General features: G+C 47.0%; 2 protein-coding genes across 6 annotated transcripts in view; one reads left to right on the forward strand and one right to left on the reverse strand.

Annotated features, from left to right (window-relative positions):
• The window catches only part of GTPBP1 (GTP binding protein 1), a 32,758-nt gene extending 25,927 nt beyond the window's left edge, over positions 1-6,831 (reverse strand). For 2 of the 5 annotated variants that reach the window (XR_012515542.1, XM_074391349.1), the window contains exons 1-2: positions 6,583-6,827; positions 3,476-3,587 (exon numbers count right to left, since the gene is read on the reverse strand). Coding sequence is in view for 4 of the 5 variants with exons in the window: in XM_074391349.1 (XP_074247450.1) it covers positions 3,476-3,587; positions 6,583-6,774 (304 nt within the window). In the remaining variant the exon portion in view is untranslated. Of the gene's footprint in view, positions 1-3,475; positions 3,588-6,582 lie in introns of all 5 variants that reach the window. The other 3 variants (XM_074391348.1, XM_039463272.2, XM_039463273.2) reach the window with 3 other exon arrangements.
• A 5,961-nt stretch (positions 6,832-12,792) lies between these two features.
• On the forward strand, positions 12,793-25,875 carry JOSD1 (Josephin domain containing 1). The gene is made up of 4 exons (XM_039462998.2): positions 12,793-12,998; positions 22,392-22,520; positions 22,687-22,881; positions 23,802-25,875. The coding sequence occupies exons 1-4, from the start codon at positions 12,814-12,816 to the stop codon at positions 23,899-23,901; spliced, it is 609 nt and encodes a 202-aa protein (XP_039318932.1). The 5' UTR covers positions 12,793-12,813; the 3' UTR covers positions 23,902-25,875.
• Positions 25,876-26,749: the final 874 nt, after the last annotated feature.

Genomic DNA, 26,749 nt, shown 5'->3' on the forward strand with positions numbered 1-26,749 from the left:
TAGAATAAAAGGCTAACCTCTTTGACATGGCATTCATTCAGAATCTGACCCCTGCCTTCCTCTGTCCAGCCTCTCCTCCTACCACTCAGGACCTCACACTCTCCACTCATTCTACTGGATTACTTCTGGTCCACCATATACTCCTGTCTCCAATGCCTCCACATCTCATGTGTATGGTTTCCTCTGCCCATTCACTATTTTCTCCACTTACCTGAAAACTCCTACTCATCCTTTAGCATCAATTAAAGGGGCAGCTCCTCTTCACAGCCCTTCCTGACTCTTCCACAGAGACTTAGTACTCCTCAGCTGGGCACAGTGGCCCACATCTGTAAATCCTAGCACTTTGGGAGGCCGAGATGGCGGATTACCTGAGGTCAGGAGTTTGAGACCAGCCTGGCCAACATGGTGAAAGCCTGTCTCTACTAAAAATACAAAATTTAGCTGGGAGTGGTGGTGGGCACCTATAGTCCCCGAGGAGGCTGAGGAGGGAGAATCACTTGAACCTGGGAGGCAGAGGTTACAGTGAGCTGAGATTGCGCCATTGCACTCCAGCCTGGACAAGAGAGAAACTCCATTACAAAAAAATAAAATAAAAATTAATAATAATTTAAAAACACTTAATACTCCTCCTACGTCCCCCAAACTATAAATTTATTTTTTGTTTTTCTTTTGAGACAGCGTCTCACTCAGTCACCATCTCAGCTCACTGCAACCTCCACCTCCCGGGTTCAAATGATTCTCGTGCCTTAGCCTCCTGAGTAGCTGGGATCACAGGAGTGTACCACCATACCCAGCTAATTTTTTGCATTGTTAGTAGAGATGGGGTTTTACTATGTTGGCCAGGCTGGTCTCAAACTCCTGGCCTCAAGTGATTCACCCCCCTTGGCCTCTCAAAGTGCTAGGATTATAGGTATGAGCCTTCTTTTTGAAAGAAATCTCATGATAAATCAACCACAACCTAGGACTCTTAAATAAATTACTACTGCAACTACTAATACTAGCTAACATTTATCTTACTATTCATCATGATTTCCTTGAATTCTCATTTAATCTTTACTACCACACCATGGGAGAAATTCTATTATTATCCCCATTTTAAGACAAGGAAAAGAGTCAGCAGGCAAATCCAGGCCTGGCAGGCTCCAGATTCTATAAACTAGGCCAGACTGCCCCTTTTAAAACATCGGTTATAATTTTTAAATGTCTTATTTATCTATACAAAATTTCTCTGAGGTAGGATGGGGAAGGTGTCATTATTCCTATTTTACAAAGGAAGGACGTGGTAAACAGAGATGAAGCAGCAAGGAAATCAGTGATGAAACTGACTCCTGGGGCCCTGCATCTGGGTTAGTCTTCTGTTTAATGTTTGACTTGTTTAACTCGTTATAATCTCTATCTGTAAAGAATTCCAGCAGGAGGGAGTCACTATGAATCTAACAGCATCCAACTGGTGGATTCAAGGATAATGCTTGGGTGTATAGATGTGTTAATGAATACCTGACATCTTATGCTTTGCCATGGGTGGGTTAATTAATTGTGAGTTGTCAAGGCATGGTAAAATTCAGAGTCCACATAAAAGGATGAGGGGAAAGGGGAGTCTTAAGAATCTGGGTCTTCAAAGAACAGACTCAACATTTGTCAAAACTGACCTATATGTGGTTCCTAAAATTCTACAATCACTAAGTGATCTTTGAGGGGTTCATCTTATTACAGCAGACCAGATGTGCACCTGACATCGAAGCTTTCAAAACACTACCAATGATCTCCTAGTCAACAAATGGAATGCTTTCTCTGAACCTGGTACTTATTGACGCCTCTGTAGCACTTGATAATGCTAATTAACTCTCTCCCTTTCTTGATAGGCAACTTCTTAGTTTGCCTATCTCTCTGGCCATGCCTTCCTTTAGGTAGTGAGACCCACAACTAGGGAGGTGGCAGCAAGCATGGGAAGGAAAGAACAGATATGAAAGACATTTCAAAGGAAGGCACAGCTGCATCTGGAGAGCTAATCCTTCTTCCTTATGTCACTCTTACAACGTTTCCAAATACTGTTTTCCATGGAGGTTATTTGTGTATATGCCGTCTTTCCTCCTTGGGGCAGGGACCAGATTTTAAGTTTCCAAAACTTTTGCAACAGTGGCAAGCCTTAGAAGATACTTAATACGTATGTGTCAAATAGTTTAAGAATGATTTTGAGATTTCTTCAGTCTGCAACTCAAACTACAAAAGAATTATTACCTGGCTTTACAAAGCCTATATTCAGCAAAGAAAAGTGTTTCTTTAATGATGCATCCAGGCCCACCTGGGCTTCCTGCAAAGCTGACAGAGACAAGTGCTGGTATGGGCTGAATTCATAATTGTTAGCAACCCCAGCTGTCATTTCAGCAAAGATAACACCATAATGAAGATGAAGGTAAGTAGGTCTCATGTTGAAGTTGTCAATTAGGAGCAACCAGAGGAAAAAATCATAATATACTCTGGAATTGTTGTGGGGGCTGCCTTCCTCTAAAATGGTAGGTTCCACTACAAGGAATAGGCATCGTGGAGAACAATAACCAGTCCCTTTCAGGATGGTTACAAGCCTACATGTCTGACAGGATCCAGAGGGGAGAGAAGAGGGCCTCCGTTATCACAGCTATCCAAACTAAGTGGTCAGTATGGTCTGGGGCAAGGAGCCTGACTGAAGAGAGGAATTCTGGGCGTCTGAAGAGAGGAATTCTTCTTTGCTGACACCAAGAAGAATCATGGAGGTCCTCTGCTGAGCAGAAAATAACTAGCAATGGGCTGTGTAAACAGGGCTTGGAAGAGAAGACCTCTGGCTGCCCAGGAATGAGCTTAATTCTAGAACTAACTATGATTACCTTAGACAAGAAGTTCCTTTGCTTTGTGCTTCATTTCCTCTTATGCAAATGGAAAGTACTGGAGATAAAAAAGGAAGCACCTGTAAAACTGCTTGGAGAGTGAATCTTTCAAGTCAAGCATATTAGGACAACTAAGGTGAGAATCAACATTTACTTTGTACTTTCAAGTCCTCCAAACAGTTCTGCAGACACTAAAGAGTCACTGTAACTGACACACATAAGCAGAAAAGTTCAAAAAGGGGAAAATGTGCTCTAAATAATTTTTTTCTTTTGAGATGGAGTTTCACTCTTGTTGCCCAGGCTAGAGTGCAATGGCCTGATCTCGGCTCACTGCAACCTCTGCCTCCCAGGTTCAAGTGATTCTCCTGCCTCAGTCTCCTGAATGGCTGGGATTACAGGCAGCTGCCACCACGCCCAGCTAATTTTTTGTATTTTTAGTAGAGATGGGGTTTCACCATGTTGACCAGGCTGGTCTCAAACTCCTGACCTCAGGTGATCTGTCTGGGCCTCCCAAAGTGCTGGGATTACAGGTGTGAGCCACCACGCCTGACCTTGAGCCACCACGCCCGGCCCAATAATTTTTTAAAATAAAGTGAAAGGAAAACTATGCTCACCTGATCCCTGCCCAATGACATATATGGTCTCTCCGCATCCCTCGTCCATTCTCTCCCACATCTGCCGAAGTAGGCTGTCATACTGCTCTGATGTAGGGCTCACTAGAACCAGCTAGAAAAGAAACCAACAGCCTTAGGACCACACTTGCTAGAAGAGCACCACAGACAAAGCTGATCAATATAGCCTAACTAAAGATCCTGACTGAACCCCCACAGCACCCTAATCCAAAAAAGCTGCACAGCCCTTTCATGCTCTCTCTGCTTCTCCTGAAGTAGTCTTTGAGCCTCAGGCCTCATATAATCCATAAGATATCCTAAAATGTGTATGTCTGAGCCATAACCCATGGTAAAGAGGGCAGAAGCAGCCTGCCTCCCAGGAGAGGCAGGACCCAAGTTGACTGAGAATCTGGCACCGTGGATAGAAAGAACAGTGCTTTCCACTACATGCCAAAGTCTTCTACCTGCAGTGGCATCTGGAAGTCCGCAGGACAGAGATCTCATATACCTCCATGCCCTCTACCCACAGGCCAGTGGCTCCCAGGATAACAAAAGAATTCTGTTCTATCTTGCCTTAGCTATATTGATTATTTGGGAATGAAAACTGCCTGCAAGACTCATCTTCATCAACAAAATACCGTCGCCATTACCACTATGATGAGTATTAGCACCATCATTTTGCAAATGTCTGCCAGTAACATTAAAGTATTAACCACTTATTTGGGGAAGCCATTTGGTAATAGGTATGTCAGACCCCATTCTCTGACCACTCCTGTCTGACCTTGGACAAAAAACTTAACCCCTGTGAGTCTCAGTTTTTCAATCTACAAAACAGAGCTAATACTACCTGCATCCTAAGGCCAATGCAAAGAGCAAATGTAATAACATGTAAAAGCATCAAGTCCACAGCTCAGTAAATGTGAAGCTACAAGGTTTTCTTTGCCCAATCGTTCCCAGAAAAACCTTGGTGCATGAAGCTAGCCACCACTATTCACTAAGTGTTTCTGCCTTTGGAAGCTCTCAGAGCCTTAGGTCTCCACATTTATTATTGTAAGGATATAAACCTTTAGCTTCTAATCTTTTCCTCTGGAATCAGTCTATTCAACCCAACCTTTCTCTCCCTCCACACCATCACTTTTTCTTTTTGATATCATCAATATTTATATACAGCTTTTTTAATTGTGAGGAGGACTTCCCCAGCTATGTGATGAAATAACATGTCAAGAAATATTTTGTTTTCTTTTGTTTTGTTTTGTTTTGAGAGGGAGTCTCACTTGGTCACCCGGGCTGGAGTGCAATGGCACGATCTCAGCTCACTGCAACCTCTGCTTCCAGGGATCAAGTGATTCTCCTGCCTCAGCCTCCCAGGGAGCTGGGACTACAGGCAAGTGCCACCATGCCTGGCTAATTTTTGTATTTTTAGTAGAGATGGGGATTTCACAATGTTGGCCAGGCTAGTCTCAAACCCCTGACCTCAGGTAATCCACCCGCCTCAGCCTCCCAAAGTGCTGGGATTACAGGCGTGAACCACCGCACCTGGCCACATCTAGGAATATTAAATGAGCTGGTCAAGAAATGAAGGAACTACCCTCTTTGCAATTCTGCCCTGCATTTTCCAACTACGTTTCTTCAGCACCTTGACCATGTGTTGACATCCAGTTTGTCTGCTTTTGAGTCAGGTGCATAACTTTGTAACTTCCCAAGTTGACTCATCAGAGCTTGTAAATGTAAGCTGGATGTTTCCTGGGTCTTTTACATGGTCCTGGCCATCCCTCTCTCTAAGCTCAGCCATCCTCATTATGGCATTACAGGCCCAAGACAGGACCAACTCTGACAGGCTAGCTGGCTTCCATGTGCTCACCTGAGACTAGAAGGGCAAAGAGCAGTTGAAAATCACTTGCTTAGGTTGCAAGGAAACTTCTTTCCAGTTTAGGGGCAAGTTTCATGCAATTTTGCCAGCATAAACTATAAAAAGTCATAAACACTTTCAAAGCTGGAGAAAATGTCTATCATAACTATACCACAAAGGTCAGCGGTGGTACTGGTATTCTTCTGTCTTTCATCTACTATTTAATCTGCACAGGAAATTAGGAACTATCTTGTTCACTTCGAACATTTACTGAGTCTTTAGAATGCATCAAGCACTATTAGGTACCTTCATACACATTTCTAATTTTTACAACCCATCTATATTTTCTTAAGATGAGGTGGTTGGAGAACTGAAAGGTTAAGAAACTTTCCCAACGTCACACAGTCTTTCGATGGCAGGGCAGGAAAGGGAACCCAGTCCGGCCTGACTCCCAAGTTGGCATTCTTTCCCTAAGGAACGTTAAGCACCTTGAAAACACCAGTCACAATGCCAAGCTGTTGGCGAGCCCTTAATTCTTGCCTACCTCCTCGTCAGCTCAGAAGACATAGTTTAAAACGTCCTTCACTGCTCCACTCATACAAGATGATCTTCCACTCCCAGGATAGCAAGACTATGGAGTCTGTCCATCTATCCATTTTGTTTTGGGTGGCCTCAAAAAGTAGACATTGCTCGGACATACTCCTCCCCATAAAACAGAAACAGAGCGACTACTTTCTGTTTCCTTTCCCGAGTCCGGGAAGAGACGCGACTGCCACCCTGCCCTGCCCTCCGACTACCTGTCTTCTCGAGCGTCTCGGCCCCCTGCCCGGGCCGCCTCGCCCCTCAGCTGTCCCGCGCGGTCCAGAGAGAGGACACTTTTGGGCTCCAATCCCCTTAAGTGGGGACCCGAGGCAGGGAGAGGGACACTGAGCGGGGACAGGGACCGCGCGGAGCACTGCCAGCGTCGGGCGCCCCCGTTCCACGTGGCAGAGCCGAGGGGTTGTGATCTCGGCGGGAGCCGGCAGGGCGGGAGGCTGGGTTGGCGACGCGGGGGCGCCAAGGTGGGTGCGGGGACCTTGGGGACGGCCCCTCCCGCCGGAGACCCGCACGTCCCCGAGACCAGCAGGTGGCCAGGCTCGGCCCCTTCCCCCTATCCCGCGCTCCCCGCGGACAGGGCGGCCACTGGCCCCGCCGTCGCCCCGGAGACTGCTCGGCCCGCCGCCCGCTCCCCTCAGCGCCCGCCGCCGCCGCCCGGGCCTACCTTGCTGGTGAGGTCCAGCTCCGGCTCGCCGTTGAGCGCCTCGCCGTCCTCGCTGCAGTCCGAGTCGAAGCCGCCGTGTAGTCGGGCGGCGGCCGCCGCAGCCCTGGCCGCCCCGGGGGAGCTGGGCTCGGGGGCGAACATAGAGGCCGGGACCGGCGAGTCCATCGCGGAGCGATTGCGCTCCGCCGCCATCTTTAATAACTTAGGCTAATTCGTAGCCGGCTTCCCTCCTCCCCGGCTTATTTGACTAATCTATGCACCGGCCCCGCCCCGCCCCTCATCGGAATAATTTATGCAAAACTTCTCCGGCCGCGTACTGGGTGACACGTCTCTCTAGCTAAGAAACAGTCGCCCAGGCCTCTCAGCCACCAATCCCTGCAGTGCTTGCAAGTACCTAATGAATAATTAATGAGGCCCAAACCCCAACAGCAAATGTCTGAGACGTCAGCCCTACTCCCAGCTTGGGAGGGAGCAGTACCGAGTCCTCGCTACCCGCCTGAAGCCTTCCCGCCAACGGGAGCAGAGCAGAGCATGACTGACACAGCAGCCATCCAATGAGGAGAGAAATACAGACGTTACTCGTCAACGCCCCTTCACTCCCCCTGTTTCCAGAGGCGGTGCTAAGCCAGCAAATCTTACTGACAAACAGTAGGCGCTGTGAGCCTTCCGATAAGGGACAGAGGCAGGACCCAATCGAATCATAGAACAGGTCCCGCCCCTGGACCGCTGCTCGCGGAGATAGTAAACTGCAAAATGAGCCTCCCACTCGATTCAGTGACTGAGGCAGTCGCTGGAACGCCGATGTCCAACGTGCTGGCATGCTCCAGGCAACTTTAATAGTAGAATCGATGCCGCACATTCCAAGAGTTGTAATACTATAGCAGCCAGAGTGAGGCAATAATTAAATGCTGACCTTAGGGAGAATTCTCCATTCATTGTCTTTGCGGAGACAATTACATGAACTAAAAACAGAGGCAAGCACCTAAAATTAAAAGCCAAAAACCACCTCGCCACTTTTGTGGTAAACTGCTAAACCAAGATCTAGGGTATGATAAGGTAATTTCCTATGGATTATTTTCCAGCGTCATCAGTTGTGAAAAGCCCCAACCCAAAATGCCATCAGCACGTTTTAGTGTCCTGAATTTCTGTTTCAAAAGTCAGAAAAGCCTAGGCCTTCATTGCTTGGTGAAATTGGGGATTAACCAATGTCTAATAACGTTGGCCTTGGCCACTCGTTCCAGGGATCAAGTAAGCAAGAGCATGCTTGAGAAGATAAGGAACCCAAGATGCAGAGTTTGGACCTAAACGCTAAATCTTTAGTGGGCAAGTGGTAGGACTGAAAACGGCTTTCGGTTCTGGGGATCTATCTGAGAAAAAAGAGACGGCTTCTTCTTGTCCCCGTTTTCCACTACTATCAAGTCTTCTTTGCACAAACACAGCTGGGAATCTTGGACAGAAAGTTATCTGATCCCAATGGTCTTGATACTGTTCTTATGTGCTTTTTAATTTCTTCCTTGCCAAATTGCTCACCATCATCCTATATGGGCTGAGAGTGATGGCTCACACCTGTAATCCTAGCACTTTTGGAGGCTGAGGAGGGCGGATCACCTGAGGTAAGGAGTTCAAGACCAGCCTGGCCAACATGGCCAAACACCATCTCTACCAAAAACATAGAAATTAGCTGGGTGTGGTGGCATGTGCCTGTAATCCCAGGCCACTCTGGAGGCTGAGGCAGGAGAATCCCTTGAGCAAGACTCCATCTCAGGAAAAAAAAAAAAAAGTTCCGGAGGCCTGAACTCATAACTGGCTTCTGAGGGAGGGGCACAGTCTTGTAGGACTGAGCCTTTAACCAATGGGATCTGACAGTATCTCCAGGTAGACAGTGTGAGACAGAATTGAATTGAACTAGAGGCCACCCAGCTGGTGTTCCCTGCAGAACTGATGGGTTGCTAGTGGGGAGAAATCCACACATTTTGGTGATCAGAGGTGTTGTAGTGATAATTTTAAAAAACAGATTTTGACTTTTCCTCTGCAGCCAAGATTGATAGCATCTCACCAACTGGCTCTCTTCCAAAGAGTTCAAGTCGGCCAGGCACGGTGGCTTAAGCCTGTAATTCCAGCACTTTGGGAGGCCAAGGTGGGCAGATCACCTGAGGTCAGGTGTTGGAGACCAGCCTGACCAACATGGAGAAACCCCATCTCTACTAAAAATACAAAATTAGCCAGGCTTGGTAGTGAATGCCTGTGATCCCAGCTACTTACGAGGCTGAGGCAGGAGAATCGCTTGAACCCAGGAGATGGAGGTTGTGATGAGCTGAGATCATGCCATTGCATTCCATCCTGGGCAACAAGAGCGAAAACTCCAGCTCAAAAAAAAAAAAAAAAAATCAAGTCCAGAATGTGCTGACAGCCTGCTAGTCAACTAAAAAACATGCCCTTTGCACTATAGCCTTTACCCAGAAAAGTCAGAGAAGGCACTTTTGAATTGAATGGGGAATTCTAACATGACATTTTAGAGGAGGAAGTACCTACCCTAACCATCTATATGTCTTTCTGAAGAAAAGTTGGACACTAGGTTCAAATTCTGCATTCACTACATACTGGGTTCACATATCATATGTATGTAACCTTAAGAAAGTTAACTTCTTTTTTTTTTTTTTTTTTTTTGAGACGGAGTTTCACTCTTGTTACCCAGGCTGGAGTGCAATGGCGCGATCTCGGCTCACCGCAACCTCCGCCTCCTGGGTTCAGGCAATTCTCCTGCCTCAGCCTCCTGAGTAGCTGGGATTACAGGCATGTGCCACCATGCCCAGCTAATTTTTTTTTGTATTTTTAGTAGAGACGGGGTTTCACCATGTTGACCAGGATGGTCTCGATCTCTCGACCTCGTGATCCACCCGCCTCGGCCTCCCAAAGTGCTGGGATTACAGGCTTGAGCCACCGCGCCCGGCCAAGAAAGTTAACTTCTCTGAGTTTGTTTTCTCTTCTAAAGATATAAGGCATCTAGGCTGGGCATGGTGGCTCACACCTAGCACTTTAGGAGGCCGAAGCAGGTGAATCACAAAGTCAGGAGTTTGAGACCAACCTGGCCAACATGGCGAAGCTCCATCTCTACTAAAAATACAAAAAATTAGCTGAGCATGGTGGCACATGTCTGAAGTCCCAGCTACTGCTATAGTATTATAACTCTTGGAATGCATGGCATCGATCCTACTATTAAAGTTGCCTGGAGCATGCCAGCACGTTGGACATCGGCGTTCCAGCGACTTCCTCAGTCACTGAATCGAGTGGGAGGCTCGTTTTGCAATTTACTATCTACTTGAGCAGCGGTCCACGAGCGGGACCTGTTCTATGTTTCGATTGGGTCCTGCCTCTGTCCCAGCTACTTGGGAGGCTGAGGCAAGAGAGTTGCTTGAGCGCAGCAGGCGGAGTTTGCAGTGAGTGGAGATCACGCCAATGCACTCCAGCCTGGGCGACAGAGCAAGGCTGTCTCTAAAAAAAAAAAGAAGAAATGAAGTATCTAATAGGATAATCAGCTGCAAATGAACTAATATATGTAAGGCACTTAGAACAGTGCTTGCTGTTGTTCAGCAAGCCCTCAAACTAATCATATGTAAATATAAGCATATCCGTGGGTAGCTTACAAATTACAAAAATGTAAGATAATTCAGAAGTTGGCTGCACAGAGTAAAAGCGTTCCCCACCTTGTGGCAGGCACTCCAGCATGTTAAATTATAACATTGTTGGGTGTAATGCTGTTAAAATAATTGCATTGGCCAGGTGCGGTGGCTCACGCCTGTAATCCTAACACTTTGAAAGACCAAGATGGGCGGATCACTTGAGCCAGGGAGTTCAAGAGTTCGAGACCAGTTTGGGCAACGTGATGAACATCTTTACAAAAGTAAAAATAAAAATTAGCCAGGTGTGGTGGTCCCTGCCTGTAGTCCCAGCTACTCAGTAGGCTGAGGCAGGAAGATCACTTGAGCCCAGGAGATCGAGCCGTGATCACGCCACTGCACTCCAGCCTGGGAAACAGAGCAAGACCCTGTCTCAAAAATAAATCTTTAGGCCGGGCGTGGTGGCCGACGCTTGTAATTCACGCACTTTGGGAGGCCGAGGTGGGTGGATCACAGGAGTTCCAGACCAGCCTGGCCAACATAGTGAAACCCTGTCTCTACTAATAATACAAAAATTAGCCAGGCATGGTGACACACGCCTGTAATCCCAGTTACACAGAGGCTGAGACAGGAGAATTGCTTGAACCGGTAGGTGGAGGCTGCAGTAAGCTGAGATCGCACCATTGCAATCCAGCCTGGGCGACAAGAGTGAGACCCCGCCTCCAAAAAATGAAGACTAAATTTGAAGTGCGATTTCTTTCTGTTTTTCCAGTTTTATGAAAAACCCAAAAGGAGGGAAACTAAGGTGGATAATGATGCCTACCACGCACCCTAAGGGTAGGTAAAGAGAAAAAAATAACGAAATCCACGTGAGACTGTAAGTAGTTCGCCTTTTCCCGACAACGCACACAATGCGCTTAGGTATATCTCGCGCTGATGTCTATGCAGAGAGGAAAGCCACCGTGAGAAGAGCGGGGAGCCCCAAGGCAAGAGGACAGTGGCTTGCGTGTAGTGAACCCAAATGCGACACCAAGGGACTGCAACAGGATTCTCCTTCGCACTTGAAATGTGACTCCCAGCGAGGCACCTACCCTTAGCGCTCCCTGGACACGGTGCGGTCGGGCGCACTAAACAAGGCAATTTGCGCTCGACCGAATCAAGTGCTTCCAACTCCCCCCGGTGAGCAGCGCGTTAGCCACACGTGAAATGGTCAACGCAGAGGGAGCAAGAACGCTCGGCCGAGGAGCCCGGCCCAGAGACGGGAGGGGTGCGGAGAGCCGCGGACGGTAGCGGCTGGCCTGACTGCCGCCCCGGAACAACGCCCACACCCGGGAGAAGGGCAAGCGGGCGTTCTGGCAGGACTCCCTCAGGCCGCGCCGCCCCGCCCGGGACGGCGCTGAGCCGAGCGGCCAGACCCCAGCCCTGCCGGCCGCCGCCGAGCTCCGCGGCCCAACACTGAAGGCCCCTGCAACACCCCAACCCCTCATCTGCGCCCGGACTCGCCAAACGTCCGTCGCTCGCAGGCCGGCTTCGATGACGTCAGCCGTGACGCCACGGCGGGGCGGGGCGGGACGGCGCGGGAGGGCGTTTCCGGGGCACGCGCCGGGAGGGGGCCGCTGACGTCGGGCTCAGGTGCACGCGCCCGCCCGCCCGCGCGGCCCAGTTGGCGGCCCGCACTCCAGGTGGAGGCCGGCGGCGGTGAGGGGCGGCGGGCGGCGAGCAGTCCCCGCGGCGCTGGGCTGCAACCGGGAGCGCGGCGGGAGGGCGTCTGGGCCTGCGCTCACGTGACGGGCCGGGAGGTTGTGGTGGGGGCGGCGAGCCGGGCGGGCCGGAGCCTGGGAGCGCCAGGCGGACTGTACGGCCCCACCCCTCGCGGGCCTCGCCGTCGCGGCGCGGACCTTCCCTCCGGCAGGGGCCGGCCCCGCCGCGCACTTCCCGCGCCCGCTCACCGCTGACCGGAGTTGTCTCCTCTGCAGGGCCGCGGCCAGAGGGAGAGAGTCCGCGCTTTCCGAGGGAGCCGCGCCCTGCGGGCCCCAGCGCACCCAAGGGGATGGAGAGCTGCCCCCGAGGCCCCCGCGCGGCCCGCGATCCCACGCCCGCCGGCCCGCGCTAGCTGCTCGACTCGTGCGCTTTATCAGCCACCCAGGCCTTGTCTCCCGAATCAGTGGCGTCGTGGTTCGAAAGAAATGGAAGAAAAGGAGCGATGTGACCGATTGTGTTCGGTCCTCCTGCTTTGAGGCCTGGCATTTGCAGAGGGAAACAGCAAGAAAATAGTGGGGTTTTTAGAGGGGGGTGGGAGGGAAGGGTGGGGAAAGGGAAACAAGGTCTTACATTTTATGTTTTTTATTTTCTAAATTCTGCACTTTGACAGTGGTCGCAAAATAAAACTAATCCAAAAGTTATTTTTCTATTGAGAAGAGAGAAGAGGTGTTTTTTGTTTTTTTTTTTTTCCTTTCGGTTCCAATCTTTTCTCCCAGTGACAAAGCATAAATCATGGACACCAGAGAATAAGGTGGACCTCAGGAATCCTGAAAAGACTGAGAAGCTTGCATTCTTCCTCTGGAGGGAAAGAGTGGGGTGTTTTTAGCCATCTCTGGAACCTAAAAGAAAAAACATGAGTTGTGTGCCATGGAAAGGAGACAAGGCCAAATCTGAATCATTGGAGCTGCCCCAGGCAGCACCCCCACAAATCTACCATGAGAAACAGCGCAGGGAGCTTTGTGCCCTCCACGCCCTCAATAACGTCTTCCAGGACAGCAATGCCTTCACCCGGGATACGCTGCAAGAGATTTTCCAGAGGTAGGGGACCCTTCTCCTTGGCATCTTGATACTTACTGATATTTCTGGATTTCTGTGGGTGGGGTAATGTCTCAGCTTCATCAACCTTCAAATCTGTAGGTATTAGCACGTATAAGGGACACACGACAGGAAAAGATAATCACTACCATTTATCTGGCACATACTGTGGGCTAAGCACAGTGCTCATAGCCTCTGCTGTGTTTTCTTGAGTGATCTGCTCAGCAGTCCCATGGAAGACATGTTAATACCTGGAGTTATTTCCATTTTAATGATGAAGACAGCATTTAGTTCAGTACTTTGCCCAAGGTAACAAGACTTGGGGTTGAACTCTTTTAAGTATGCTGTTGACCACTATGTTTAATGCCTCTAAAGTTCTGCTGCCGAGGAGTTTACGATCTAGAAGTGGGACAAGATACGTACACATTCAGTCACCTGTCATCAAAGGTTGAATGTGGTGAGTACCACAAGCAAGATGTATACACAGTGCTCAGCATTTCTATGAGGCCAGGTGCTGGCAGTGGTGCTTTTCGTACATTGCTTTGTGTAGCCCTCCTAGCAGTCATCTCACTGCCTGTATTTTACTGATAAACAGCCAGAAAGGTGAGGTAATATGTTCTAAATAGATAGTAAAGCTATAATTTGAAGCTGATTCTGGATCCCCTCCTCTTTTTCCTTTATTCTAGATGGTCTTTCTTACCCACTTAGAACAAATGACACTCCACAGGTTAATAGAAGTTCAGCTTTTGGCCAAGCACCATGGCTTACGGCTGTAATCCCAGCACTTTGGGAGGCCAAAGCAGGTAGAATCACCTAAGTTCAGGAGTTTGAGACCAGCCTGACCAACATGGTGAAACCCTGTCTCTACTAAAAATACAAAAATTAGCTGGGTGTGGTAGGGCATGCCCGTAGCCCTAGCTACTCGGGAGGCTGAGGCAGGAGAATCACTTGCACCAGGAGGTGGAGGTTGCAGTGAACCAAGATCCCACCACTGTACTCCAGCCTGGGCGACAGGTCTTGGGGGAAAAAAAAATGATTTCAGCTTTTTTCTCTTTGCTCTGATTTTCTAGAATTGCTTTATTAAACGTTTTGAGAATCACTTCTGTCATGTCTTGATGAACACAACAGCATGTCTGTGGTCCATAGCAACTCTGGTGGTGATGTTGCCTGATGACCCCAACTAGAAAGGGTTAGGCCCACTCAGTCCTCATTGCAGAAAAGCTCAAGCATTCTTTCAGCAGTGCATATTGGCATTTCTAGAAGACGTTTTTCTTACTCTCTTAGCTTGTAAATGAAATTATTGCCACATAGGGACCAGAATTACAGCTGGAAGCAACCTATTTGGGGTGATTTATAAAAACACAGGTAGGGATCATTTGCCCTGAAAGAGCCAGAGGCCTACGCTTAAAAGAATGTTAATCCCCATATCCAGACAAAACTATAATGAGAGTAATTATTTTCCAATGCCAGTAGTAACCAGAGTGATGCCTTAGCAGAGCAAATACGTTGTTTGCGTCATGGCCATAATCTGGCAGCAAGTAGAGTTGACTCTGCAGGACCTGGGGTGCTGGGAGATAAGATCATTTGTCTCAGATCATCACATCATGTAATTGAAAGGAGGATCCACTACATTGGACTGCTTTCTTTTGACCAGCCATTAGTATTTCTCTGCTCCTAACCAGATATTTGCAAATCATTTCCTAATGTAAAACTAGGGAGAAGGAAAGGACTCAGTACTTGATACTTTTTGATACTTTGTGGAAAGGACTCAGTACTTGATACTGTGCTTGATACTTTTTGATACTTTGTGATCTGTAGGAACAATCTTGCAACAATCTTATCAGTGATGATCTTAGGAAACTAGGATGCAGTCAGTAGAAGGGATTTCCCCAGTTTCACCCGCTAGGAAATAAATTCCAGAAACAAAATTCTCTATATCCAGTCACACTCTGGTAGAAAAATTTTCACTTCTGTGCATTTGGCCCCTGATCTGACTGTGGAAATAATGATGAGATCCCCAACACACATGAACACTTAGTACAAAGTATCATTCTCAGTGCTTTACTTTTGTTAACTCAGTCCTCACAAGGGAGTTCACAGCTATTGATGGCAGGATTTGGCCCCACCCTTTGTGACTCTAGAACCTGCCCCCACTAACTGCTCTCCTGTTTCCCAAGTACTGGAAAGGCCTGTAGAGTTGCACCATCAGTAGCTGTTCCTCCAGCTGCCGAGTTGGGCCAGTGCTGAAGTTCTGGAGTGTGCTCGTCAAGTGTGGATAATAACAGGAGTTTCTCAGCTGTGTTCTCCCGAATAAAAGAATGTTAAACGTTTGCTAAACCTGCATGGAACCAAGGTCCTATTCCTTTTAAAGCTTTAGCAAATTGTACTGCACTCCTTGATTCTAGCATCGCAATGTAAATATCAAAAAAGTGCCGGCAAGCCAGCACATAAGGGCATGTATTCTGTCCCCACTCCAGAAGTGGGATTCTGCATAGAGTATTTTATATTGAAAGAATGTATTGAGTAGGTAGGAACAAAAAATAAACAAGCGAGGACGGAATCTAGAGGAAAAAGCAAAGAGAGAAGAGGTGAGGGAGAGAAGATGGAATTTTTTAAACAAACATTGACTAGCTGCCTGTGGAGTGCCAGGCACTACAAAGGCACCATAAAGAAAACAAGTTGAACAGGCCTCAGCCCCTGAAAAGCACATCTCAGAGCTATACTTTAACCAGGCCTTGAAATTAGATTTAAGTGAAGTTAGAACCCTGGCATTCTGAGCAATTAAAATGAAAAGATAATCAATGTGGATCTTAGTGGGTATAATTCTATGCTGTTTTGAAGTGTGGCTAGTGAATGGTAGAAATGGGAGGGAAATGTTGATAAGCGCTATTTGCTGAGAGGAAGTTCATCTTAGCAGTTGAATTTTAGCCAGATAAAAGAAGCAAATACAAAAGCAGGGTGGAGTTTCAAGATAGTTGTGGATATGAGATGATTCATGCGTAGAAATGAATAGGAACTCAGAGCTGAGCTAATGACTCAACATGGCGGCAAGGAGGGCAGGGAGGAGTGGAGTGAGGTGTGTCAGGCTTGTTCCAGGATTTCAACATAGTGGTAACATCTTGAAAAAGAGGGCATTTATGTAAAAGGATCTGTTTTCAACCTGTAAAGTTGGAGAAAAGATAAACTGGGCAGGTGTCATCAGTGTATATGTTATAGATGCAGAAATTTGATCTCATCATTTCATATAAAGAATGTGGGCCAGGTGTGGTGGCTCATGCCTGTAACCCTGGCACTCTGGGAGGCAGAGCGGGTGGATCACCTGAAGTCAGGAGTTTGAGACCAGCCTGGCCAACATATAGTGAAACTCCATCTTTACTAAAAAATAGAAAAAAAAAAATTTTTTTTTTTTTTTTTTTGAAAGATGGGGTTTCACCACATTGGTGAGGCTAGTCTCGAACTCCTGACCTCAGGTGATCCGCCCACCTCAGCCTCCCAAAGTGCTGAGATTACAGGCGTGAGCCACCACATCCAGCCTTAAAAAATAGAAAAATTCACTGGGCATAGTGGTGCATGCCTGTAGTCTCAGCTACCCAGGAAACTAAGGCAGGAGAATCATTTGAACCCAGGAGGCAGAGGTTACAGTGAGCCAAGATCTTACCACTCCAGCCTGGGCAACAGTGAGACTCTGTCTTTCAAAAAAAAACAGGAAAAAAAATGTGCCTAAGGTTTGAAAAAAAGGGCCATAGAAATCAAATTATATGATGGCAGATTTGCTAGGTTGTTTTGAAAGTCCTCAGGCCTAACACATTTTCACTAGAATCATCCAGGTTTTTCAGTGATCAGATTCTTGCATCTAGCTATGCATTTCTCTCCTAAATAGGATATTTAATATTAAAATTTAACCAGGGCTGGACTTGTGGCTCATGCCTGTAATCCCAGCACTTTGGGAGGCCAAGGCAGGTGGATGGCTTCAGCCCAGGAGTTTGAGACCAGCTTGGGTAACATAGTGAGACTCCCATCTCTACAAAAAATTCAAAAATTAGCTGAGCATGGGGGCTCACACCTGTAGTCCAGCTACTTGGGAGGCTGAGGTGGGAGGATGGCTTGAGCCCAGGCGGTTGAGTCTGCAGTGAGCCATGTTCATGCCACTGCACTCCAGCCTCGGGTAAAACAGCAAGATCCTATCAAAAAAAAAAAAAAAATCTAGGCAAAAACTAGCATTGTCTACCACAGAGGATGAGTATTCCAGCCTCCCCATTACACAGTTCCTGATCAGGTGGAAGGGGCTACATTTTAAAGCATGGTGATGATAACTGAGGAAAGTTGTTAGGTATTAACCTCTAGAGACTTGAATTATGTTGTCCAAGGGCTAGGCAAACACATAGTGATAATAGCTCACACCTACAGATTACTAATGTGTGCCTAGTGCTTTGACCCATGCCTGATTTAGAAACATCAGGAAGTTCTGAGCCGTGTTTTCTAATGTCACGTCTCTTCACATCTGATAAGGAAAGAAAGAATTAGGGTGGGGAAAAGAATCTTGATGAAATGTCTCTCATCTCCCTTTTCATTAATATCCAAAATCATCACCATAGTCAGACACAGTGGAAATCACAAGAGAGGAACAGGGACTTACCTGAAGACACAGACAGGAGGGTAGACCTGGACTAGGGCCCATCTTCTCACTTGTGGATTACTTCACATCTCCGGGCTCTAACCTCTGGCTGTGATGACAGAAGTGAGAGGCTCACTTTATAGCCCAGAATTTCTATGGAAATCATTAAGACAGTCCTGACCAGGAGTTTGCCAAGGAGTCTGAAGAATACTTGCCACTGGAATCAACAGGATCTCGTGGAACTCAGTGGGACTGGTGTGTTGAAATATCCGGGGCACTGTTCCATATTGTCTTAGGGTAGAGGCTGAATCCTAGCCCTCCCACTCACCAGCTATGCCTGACTAGGCAAGTCACCATAACCTTTGCACCTCAGCTTCCATATTTACGGTATCTCAAGATGGCTGGAAGTGATCAAGCCCATAAAAGCAGCTAACACAGTGGCCACTTGATTACTGTTAAAGTCAAAACAAGTGCTGGTGTGATGAGTACACTGGGTGGGCCCCACTTATTCAAATGACCATTCCTCTAGAATGAGATGGAAGCTACTCTCAATGTTTCCTGTAGTGATCAAATTGCCCAACGTTTATTGAGTTGCCAGTGCCTACCTGTGAGGGATATAAAGTAAAGAGCCAGCCGGGCGCGGTGGCTCACGCCTGTAATCCCAGCACTTTGGGAGGCCAAGACGGGTGGATCACGAGGTCAATAGATCAAGACCATCCTGGTCAACATGGTGAAACCCCGTCTCTACTAAAAATACAAAAATTAGCTGGGCATGGTGGCGCGCACCTGTAGTCCCAGCTTCTCGGGAGGCTGAGGCAGGAGAATTGCTTGAACCCAGGAGACGGAGGTTGCGGTGAGCCAAAATCGCACCATTGCACTCCAACCTGGGTAACAAGAGCGAAACTCCATTTCAAAAAAATATATAAATAGCTGGGCGCGGTGGCTCAAGCCTGTAATCCCAGCACTTTGGGAGGCCGAGGCGGGTGGATCACGAGGTCGAGAGATCGAGACCATCCTGGTCATCATGGTGAAACCCCGTCTCTACTAAAAATACAAAAGCTGAGGCAGGAGAATTGCTTGAACCCAGGAGGCGGAGGTTGCGGTGAGCCGAGATTGTGCCATTGCACTCCAGCCTGGGTAACAAGAGCGAAACTCCGTCTCAAAAAAAAAAAAAAAAAAAAAAAAAAAAAATATATATATATATATATATATATATATATATATATATATAAGAGCCATCCAGGGATTTAGTGTTTGGTTGAACATATAAAATAACTGAATTCTCCAACAGTCCTGTGAAATAGTAATCATTCCCATTTTTACAGGCAAGGTAATAGGCATGGAGATTAAATTTCATAGTTAGGGTTGATGGTGCTTGGAAATGAACTCAGATATGTATGGTCCTCACTCCCTCCCTTTTCACAGAGGATCCAGGGAAGATCCTATGGAAAAAAATAGGGTGTGAGGTTGAACTTGAAGAATCTGTAGGATTTGGCTTGGAACGGAAATAGGATAAAAGAATAGAGGCTGCCAGGCACAGTGGCTCAAGAGGGAGGGTGAGACAGGAGGATCAGTTTAGCCCAGGAGTTTGGGGTACAGTGAGCTTTGACCATACCACTGTAATCCAGCCTAGGTGACACAGAAAGAAAAATAGAATAAAGGCCATATGATCATGGTGCCTAACGTGCACTAAGCCTACTGAGAGGGATACAGCTGGCCAAGTAGGGCTGGGGGGTGTAGAACTGGCCAGATAGGCAGTTGGTATCATTGTCAGTTCCTATACAAGGGGAAGTGAAATGATGATGCCTTGGTGAATGTGGCAGGAACAAAGAGTCTGAATTGGTGGAAGGAACATTTGGAAGCAAGGTGATCAATTTAGGAATCTGTTTCAAAAGTCCAGGTGTGAAGTGAGGAGCCTCTGGTTAGGAGGGAGGTGGAGTGGGAATAGACAGGAATGAATTTGAATCCAAGACAGAAGATGAAGGACAGAGAAGAAAGATTATTGGAACGCTAGTCCTGTGAGGTGTACCTCAAAACAAAGGTGTGATGAGAAAATGCCAAACACTTGTTAACAAAAGAAAAAAAACAAAGGTGTCGTCAAATGTGTTTGGGAACTGAAGCATATTTTATGACCCCCTTTTCTTGAGACTCAAGGTAAAAATTAGCAAGTTAGGGACTCCCAAGAATTCTGCAGGAAACCCATTTACCTACTTGGTTCATTCAGCTGTTACTGTATTCTGAGATCCTCTGTTAATGAGCATGGAACTGGCATCTCCATGAGCACCCTTGGGAAGTGCTGCTCTTAGGTCTGAGCTTGGTGGGGAGTTAGATAGTGACTGAGGTGAAAGACTCAGCATTTTCCTTGTTGGAGCCTTCATTTTTGTACTGGTCGGAGATTTCACTGAAAGGAATGAGAAGCTATTAGAAATTTGGTAAAGAGAAAGGAACCAATTATATCTTGAGCTAGGCCTTCTTTCATATGTGTTCTCTTTTTTGTTTTTTGTTTGTTTGTTTTTTGAGAGAGTGTCTCGCTCTGTCGCCCAGGCTGAAGTGCAGTGGTGTGATCTCAGCTCACTGCAGTCTCGCCTCCTGGGTTCAAATGATTCTCATGCCTCAGCCTCCCAAGTAGCTAGGATTACAGGTGCCTGCCACTACGCCCTGCTAATTTTTGTATTTTTAGTAGAGACGGGGTTTCATCATGTTGGCCAGGCTGGTCTCAAACTCCTGACCTCAGGTGATCCGCCTGCCTTGGCCTCCCAAAGTGCTGGGATTACAAGTGTAATCTGTAATCTTGCGCCCGTCCAAACCTTTGTTTTTTTAAGCTATGTTTCAACCCCAGTCCTCAGGGACTTAGCTTGCCTCTCCTTTTTCAAGCCCCTACCCTCTCCTACTCTGATCCTTGGATCCTTGCTGTAAAACAGCAAGCATGGGGGTGAAGGGCACAGTAAAAAAATAAAAATAAACAAAAAAACAGCAAGCATATCTTTGGATTCAAGTGCATCCAGGTTTGAATCCTAGTTCTGTCACTTGTAAGTGCTCATGGGCAGGTCAGTTAAAACCACCAAACCTCAGTTTTATGCAGTTTTATGAATCCATACAATAGAAATGATTCATATCGTCATAGGTTTATTGTGCAAATTAAATAAAATACAAATTAAAGCACCTTTTAGTGCTTGGCACAGAGGTCTTCAATAAATGTTAGTTATTACAAGCAAGATAAAGTTTGATTGCAATTTTTTTTTTTTTTTTTTGAGAGAGTTTGCTCTCGTTGCCCAGGATGGAGTACAATGGCGCAGTCTTCGCTCACCACAATCTCCTTCTCTCATGCCCAAGTGATTCTCCTGCCTCAGCCTCCTAAGTAGCTGGGATGACAGGCATGCGCCACTATGCCTGGCTAATTTTTTGCATTTTTAGTAGAAACAGGGTTTCTCCATGTTGGTCAGGCTGGTTTCGAACTCCAAACCTCAGGTGATCCACTCACCTCGGCCTCCCAAAGTGCTGGGATTACAGGTGTGAGCCACTGCTAGCTAGCCCCAGAGATGAGCATATACGCCCTTTTAAGAGTCAGTTACTAATGTTTACATGGAAAGAGATGGGATGACAAAAATAAACACGTAGCATTTCAGCAAACATTCCTTGAGCGTCTGTTATGTGCCAGGCACTCTTTAGGCCCTAGCAATGAGTTAATAGGATAGTCAGCGCTCCTGCCGTCAGTCTAGTGTAGAAAAACAGACCAATGAGAAACACGTCTGCTAGTGACGGAGGATTGTAGTTAAATCAAAAGGTTGATGTGAGGTAGTGACTGGGAGAAACTTACGGTTGGATGGCCAAGAAAAGGCCCTCCGGAGGTTGTAGTGAGCCAGGATCGCTCCTTTGCACGCCAGCCTGGGTGACAGCGTGAGACTTCATCTCAGAGGGAAAAAAAAACCAAACACTTTACAAGATTTCTTAAGTTTTGTAGGGTTAACATCCTTGGCCTAATGTCTTGATTCTTTTCTGAAGATGGCATCTAGTAACCTCTTGAACATAGACTTGATGCCCTCAGGAACTCACCACGTTCCTCTTTCTCCCCTTCACACAAAGGTCAAAGGTATGCCCTTTGAACCCTTCCTTCAAAATGGCCTTTCCTCAGCTCCTGGCTTAGCAAGTTCATAAAAGTAAAATAATAGGATTAGAAATGCCTTCAGTATGGACCTTGTCTTGAAATACAAACTGGCTAAAGAAACCCAGAAGTAAATGGCTTCAAGCTGGGTGGGCAAACCAGTGCTGCAGCTGAGTTTTGTTTTCCTGGCACAAAATGTTTTCTTCAGTGTTAAGAAAAATTTGTTCATGTACTACACATACACACACACAGAATGCCTTAGGTGAGCCATGCATTCCAGTTTAACATAGACCTCAGTACTTTGACTATTTAATGATTAATGATTACGAAGTTTACAGGCCTTAAACAGAAAGCAGGAGTGACAGCAGTTACTATCCATGCAAATGAAAATATTGAATCCTATTTTCCAATATTTGAAAAAAAGGCTTGCATGAGGCAGGAAGATCAGATCAGGAGGAGGACTGCAGAAAGGCGGCCATAGGCGGCGGATTTCATAACTGAGGCTCCTTCATGGAATGCTTACAAAATACTTAGGTCGAAGCTGGCGACATTGCACTTGCATGTGAGGAAACTAACTTCAGGGGCAGTGATGTAAAGTGCTTTCTATCCCTGGCAGTGCAGGGCCAGGAGGGGTTAGCCCACCCAGCACGTCTCAGCCCTCCTCTTTTCACATTGGTAGGTTGTCTCCAAACACCATGGTGACACCTCACAAGAAGAGCATGCTGGGAAATGGCAACTACGATGTGAATGTCATTATGGCAGCACTTCAAACCAAAGGCTATGAAGCTGTTTGGTGGGACAAGCGCAGGTAATCTGAATCAGGCTTAACTTGGTGGAGAACAGCACGGTTGTGGTATAAGCTTTTAGTACTTGGGCTCATAGCATGAGTGGGGAGGTGGCCAGTTGTGGTATTACAGCCAGAGAACCTTAGGAAGTGGGCTGCCTAAGAGCCTATCACCATTTCTCCTCTGCAGGGATGTCGGCGTCATTGCCCTCACTAACGTCATGGGCTTCATCATGAATCTGCCCTCCAGCCTATGCTGGGGTCCACTGAAGCTGCCCCTCAAAAGGCAGCACTGGATCTGTGTCCGAGAGGTGGGAGGGGCCTACTACAACCTCGACTCCAAACTCAAGATGCCCGAGTGGATTGGAGGCGAGAGCGAGCTCAGGTAATCGGCACCTGTTGTGGCCAAGTTGCTGGGGTCCTTCATTTCTTATGCTGGGGACATGGAGCTCATCGCTGGTTATTTGACAAAGGCAGTGAAATTCCTGTGTTCTTGGATTCTCTCCCTGCCTTAGAATCATAGAGGCTGAAACCTGACCTTAATCTTCGACGGTCCATCGGTACTTTTAAGTCCTTTTGGTAGGGAAGACGCACAGCCTGGGATCTGGCCTTCCGGTCTGGCGGGCTGGCGTTGTAATGGTCTCTCCATTGAAGACAACTGAGACAGTGTAGTTGCCATAGAAAGTTCATAGAAAGGAAGACATTCACTCAGGCCAGGGATGACTGAATTCCCTAGGACCAAAAAAGAGCATTTGTAAAAGTCCTTTAGAGGCTGGGCATAGTGGCTCACGCTTGTAATCCCAACACTTTGGGAGGCCAAGGCAGGTGGATCAGGAGGTCAGGAGGTTGAGACCAGCCTGGACAACATAGTGAAACCCTGTCTAAAAATACAAAAATTAGCCAGGCATGATGCTGGGCACCTGTCTGTAATTCCAGCTACTCAGTAGGCTGAGTCGGGAAAATCACAGTGAGGATGTTGCAGTGAGCCAAGATCATGCCATTGCCCTTCAGTCCAGGAGATAAGAGTAAAACTCTGTCTCCAAAAAAAATAAGTCCTTTATAGTACTTTGGGTACTGTTAGTCACAGAACCAGCCACTGTTGGCAGTCTAACTACAAGGATCAGCAAAAATTTAGGTTGGGATTTTAAGCAGACTGGAGAGGTAATCAAATCTCCAAAACCAGATGACTACAGGAATGTTTTTAAGACCGCCAAGGGTATAGTGAGGTTTCTGGTGACTTTGTAGTCCTGAGACTGGAATTTGCAACTCACTAGCATTTTATTTTCTCTATTCCTTTTTCCATAGGAAGTTTCTAAAACATCATTTACGAGGAAAGAACTGTGAACTCCTGCTGGTGGTACCAGAAGAGGTAGAGGCCCATCAGAGTTGGAGGACTGATGTGTAACACAGTTCTGCCCAGCCTCCCTCTCAGCTCAGCCCCTTCAGTGTCCGTGATGTGCTGTGGCCTCTGCAGTGGGTCTGCCCCTGCTGCTTCCCCAAACGTCTCATCGGGTTTTCCCCTTCAGATCTGACAGTGCAATAGGACAGACATGTGAACTGTTGTAAGAACTACCCAGTGTTTTGTTCCTGGGCAAGGAAGGTAGGAGCTCTGTGCACTCAAGGCCAGCAGTCACAAACCCTTGTTTTGCTTAAGAGACAGAGGAGAAAGTAGAGCAGGGAGGGAATTCTAGCTTATTTTCCGTTTTCTGTGAGGACTTGACACAGGTGTTCTGCTGAGTTGTCACTGCTGCTTGAGACTCACCTAGAGATGCTGCCTCCACTTTCCATCCTGTCTGGGTCTGAAGGTAACGCACACAAACCCCATGGGACTGGCTTGAAGACGCCAGAGCATAAAGATCTCTCAGGAAACCATGTCCCAAAACTCTGGCGGCGGTCCAGCATGCTTCCAACCCTTCTCCTGAGGTGTAAGGGTGGTTTATGGCCATACGTGGAGTTTTATAATGAAAAGTTCTCTAATATTCCACACTAATATTCTAGCGTGAGCTGAGTAAGATAGATACCTAACAGGATGTGGCAAAAGCCACACTGGGACGGCCATGCGGTGGCTCGCTTTCTCCAGTGTTGTCCCTGCCACTTCACGACATCGATTCAGGAGGCTCTGGGACAAGAGAAGCCAAAAAGCAGTTTTCCCAGTTCAGTCACGCTGGCAAAATCAGGAAAAAATAAGTCTGCCTTTGACATCAAATTCCACTAATTTGGGGCAGAGTTGGGTGAGGAAAGTTTTGTGAAGACAGGCTTCTCAGAGTAGGAGCAGCCAGAATTCAGTAGACATTGTAGGCTTGGAGGCTGTCACTATAGTGCCAAGTTGGGTGGCTCCGTGCATTGTGGATGGAACAAGACCTGGGTTTGCCATCTTCCTGTCGTTTTCTTTATATATCAGTGGAAGTTCAACCTGCCCCTACCTCTTGAAATAGTTGTAGGCCGATTTTCTCTTGTAACTTTGGAAAACGAAAGAGAAATAAGTATCATACCACACACGTGTCTCCAAACTGGATGTGGTTGCCTCAAGGCAGGTGGGCAGGCAGGGGTGACCCACTGGCCCTCAGATCGATGGTGTTGGCAGGTACTGAGAGCTGCCCCACTGGCCAGACTTCTCTCTGGCAGCAAAGCCAGCCTGGGGCTTGCATGTTGATCCTGAGCAAGCTTTAACGGGGTTAAGCTGAGGCGTTCTCCCCCTGTGACTGGAGTGCATGTTTACACCAGCACTTTTTCTGCACATGTATCTTCAATCCAGCAAGGCTGTTTTTTTTTTTTTTTTTAATGCTGAGTAACAGGCCACCAAGTGGCTACTTCATTGTGTCTTCTCAGCAACTGGCCGGTTTCTTCTGCACCATTTTCTACAGCAGACCTGCTTGGCGCCACAGGGAGCTCTTCCCGCCCTGCACAATGACATTCCAACCACCACCAGCCAGACGTTACAGCCAACCTTGCTGATTGTCACAAGCAGGACCTTGGGGCCACTGGCACTGTCAAGAGATAGTAAAGCCATTTCTTGGGAAGAGGAGGAAACTCCTCTCCACAAATCCACTTGGCCCTGTGCAAATGGCACTTCACAGTCCCCATGCACTTGGAGTCCATGAGCCAATGGGATATGCAAAGACGCTTAAACATTTCAGGGCTGGTTTCTCTGTTCATATCCAATTCTGGTGCTTAGGAACAGGGACCCATGCTGATGCCCAAGGGCAAAAAGCCCCACTTCCTTCAAGGAAGTGAGCAGGCCTGACCCTGATGCCCAATAAGGGGCAACCCTATGCTTTTTTTTCTTGCTTTTATTCCTTTTTGTTGTTGGCCTTGTGCTGGGTTTGTTTACAAAAGATGTATTTTGTTTAACCAAATATTAAAAATGGAAAACTCCGTATGTCTTGTCTGCCTGAATTCTCTAATTGTGCAAAGGAAGAAAAATAAACTTTAGTATGATCCTGTTTTAAAAGGAATTCATTGCCAGCATAAATCATCTTTTAGAGATATACCGTGCTTTGATTAAATCTTTAACCTGAGAAATCTAGACAGAATCGTTGCTGAAATGGGATTTGGTTCAAAAGATGTCCCCAAGACATTTTTCAGTCTATTTTATTAAAATTGACAATGTGAAGAATCCAGGTAACTGCAAGTTTGTACCACACTGGGGACTCACATTTTTCCCTAGTTAACATGTGAAAGACCATATATCTGCACAGAGGGCCTGGACCCAGCTTCATCCTAAGTGCACAGCAGCAGCGTTCTGTAGTTGGACTGCCTGGACTGGAATCCAGGTCTAGCACTTACTTTGCAGCCTGAGCAATTACCTTTCTGTGTCTGTCTCTTCTGTAAAACGGGAATACCACCTCCTCAATTGTCTAGTGTTGACTATCTGATAACTCACATATAAGGCTTACTCTGGCTGAGCGTGGTGGCTGACACCTGTAATCCCAACACTTTTGAGATGCCAGAAGTGGGTGGATGGCTAGACCACCATTCCCAAGACCAGCCTGGGAAACATAGTGAAACCCTGACTCTACCAAAAATACAAGAAACTAGCTGAGTGTGGCGGCATGTTCCTGTAGTCCTAGCTACCCAGGAGGCTGAGTTGGGAGGATCACCTGAGCCTGGGAGATAGAGGTTGTAGTGAACCCAGATGACACCACTTTGTTCCATTGAGACCAGGTCTCAGGAGGAAAAAAAAAAAAAATCCCAATTCTGCAGAAATGTTATTCTCTACAAATGCTTTGTAATTACAGTGTCATTATAGACTG

Source organism: Saimiri boliviensis, chromosome 21 (genome assembly GCF_048565385.1).
Source record: "Saimiri boliviensis isolate mSaiBol1 chromosome 21, mSaiBol1.pri, whole genome shotgun sequence".
NCBI lineage: Eukaryota > Metazoa > Chordata > Mammalia > Primates > Cebidae > Saimiri > Saimiri boliviensis.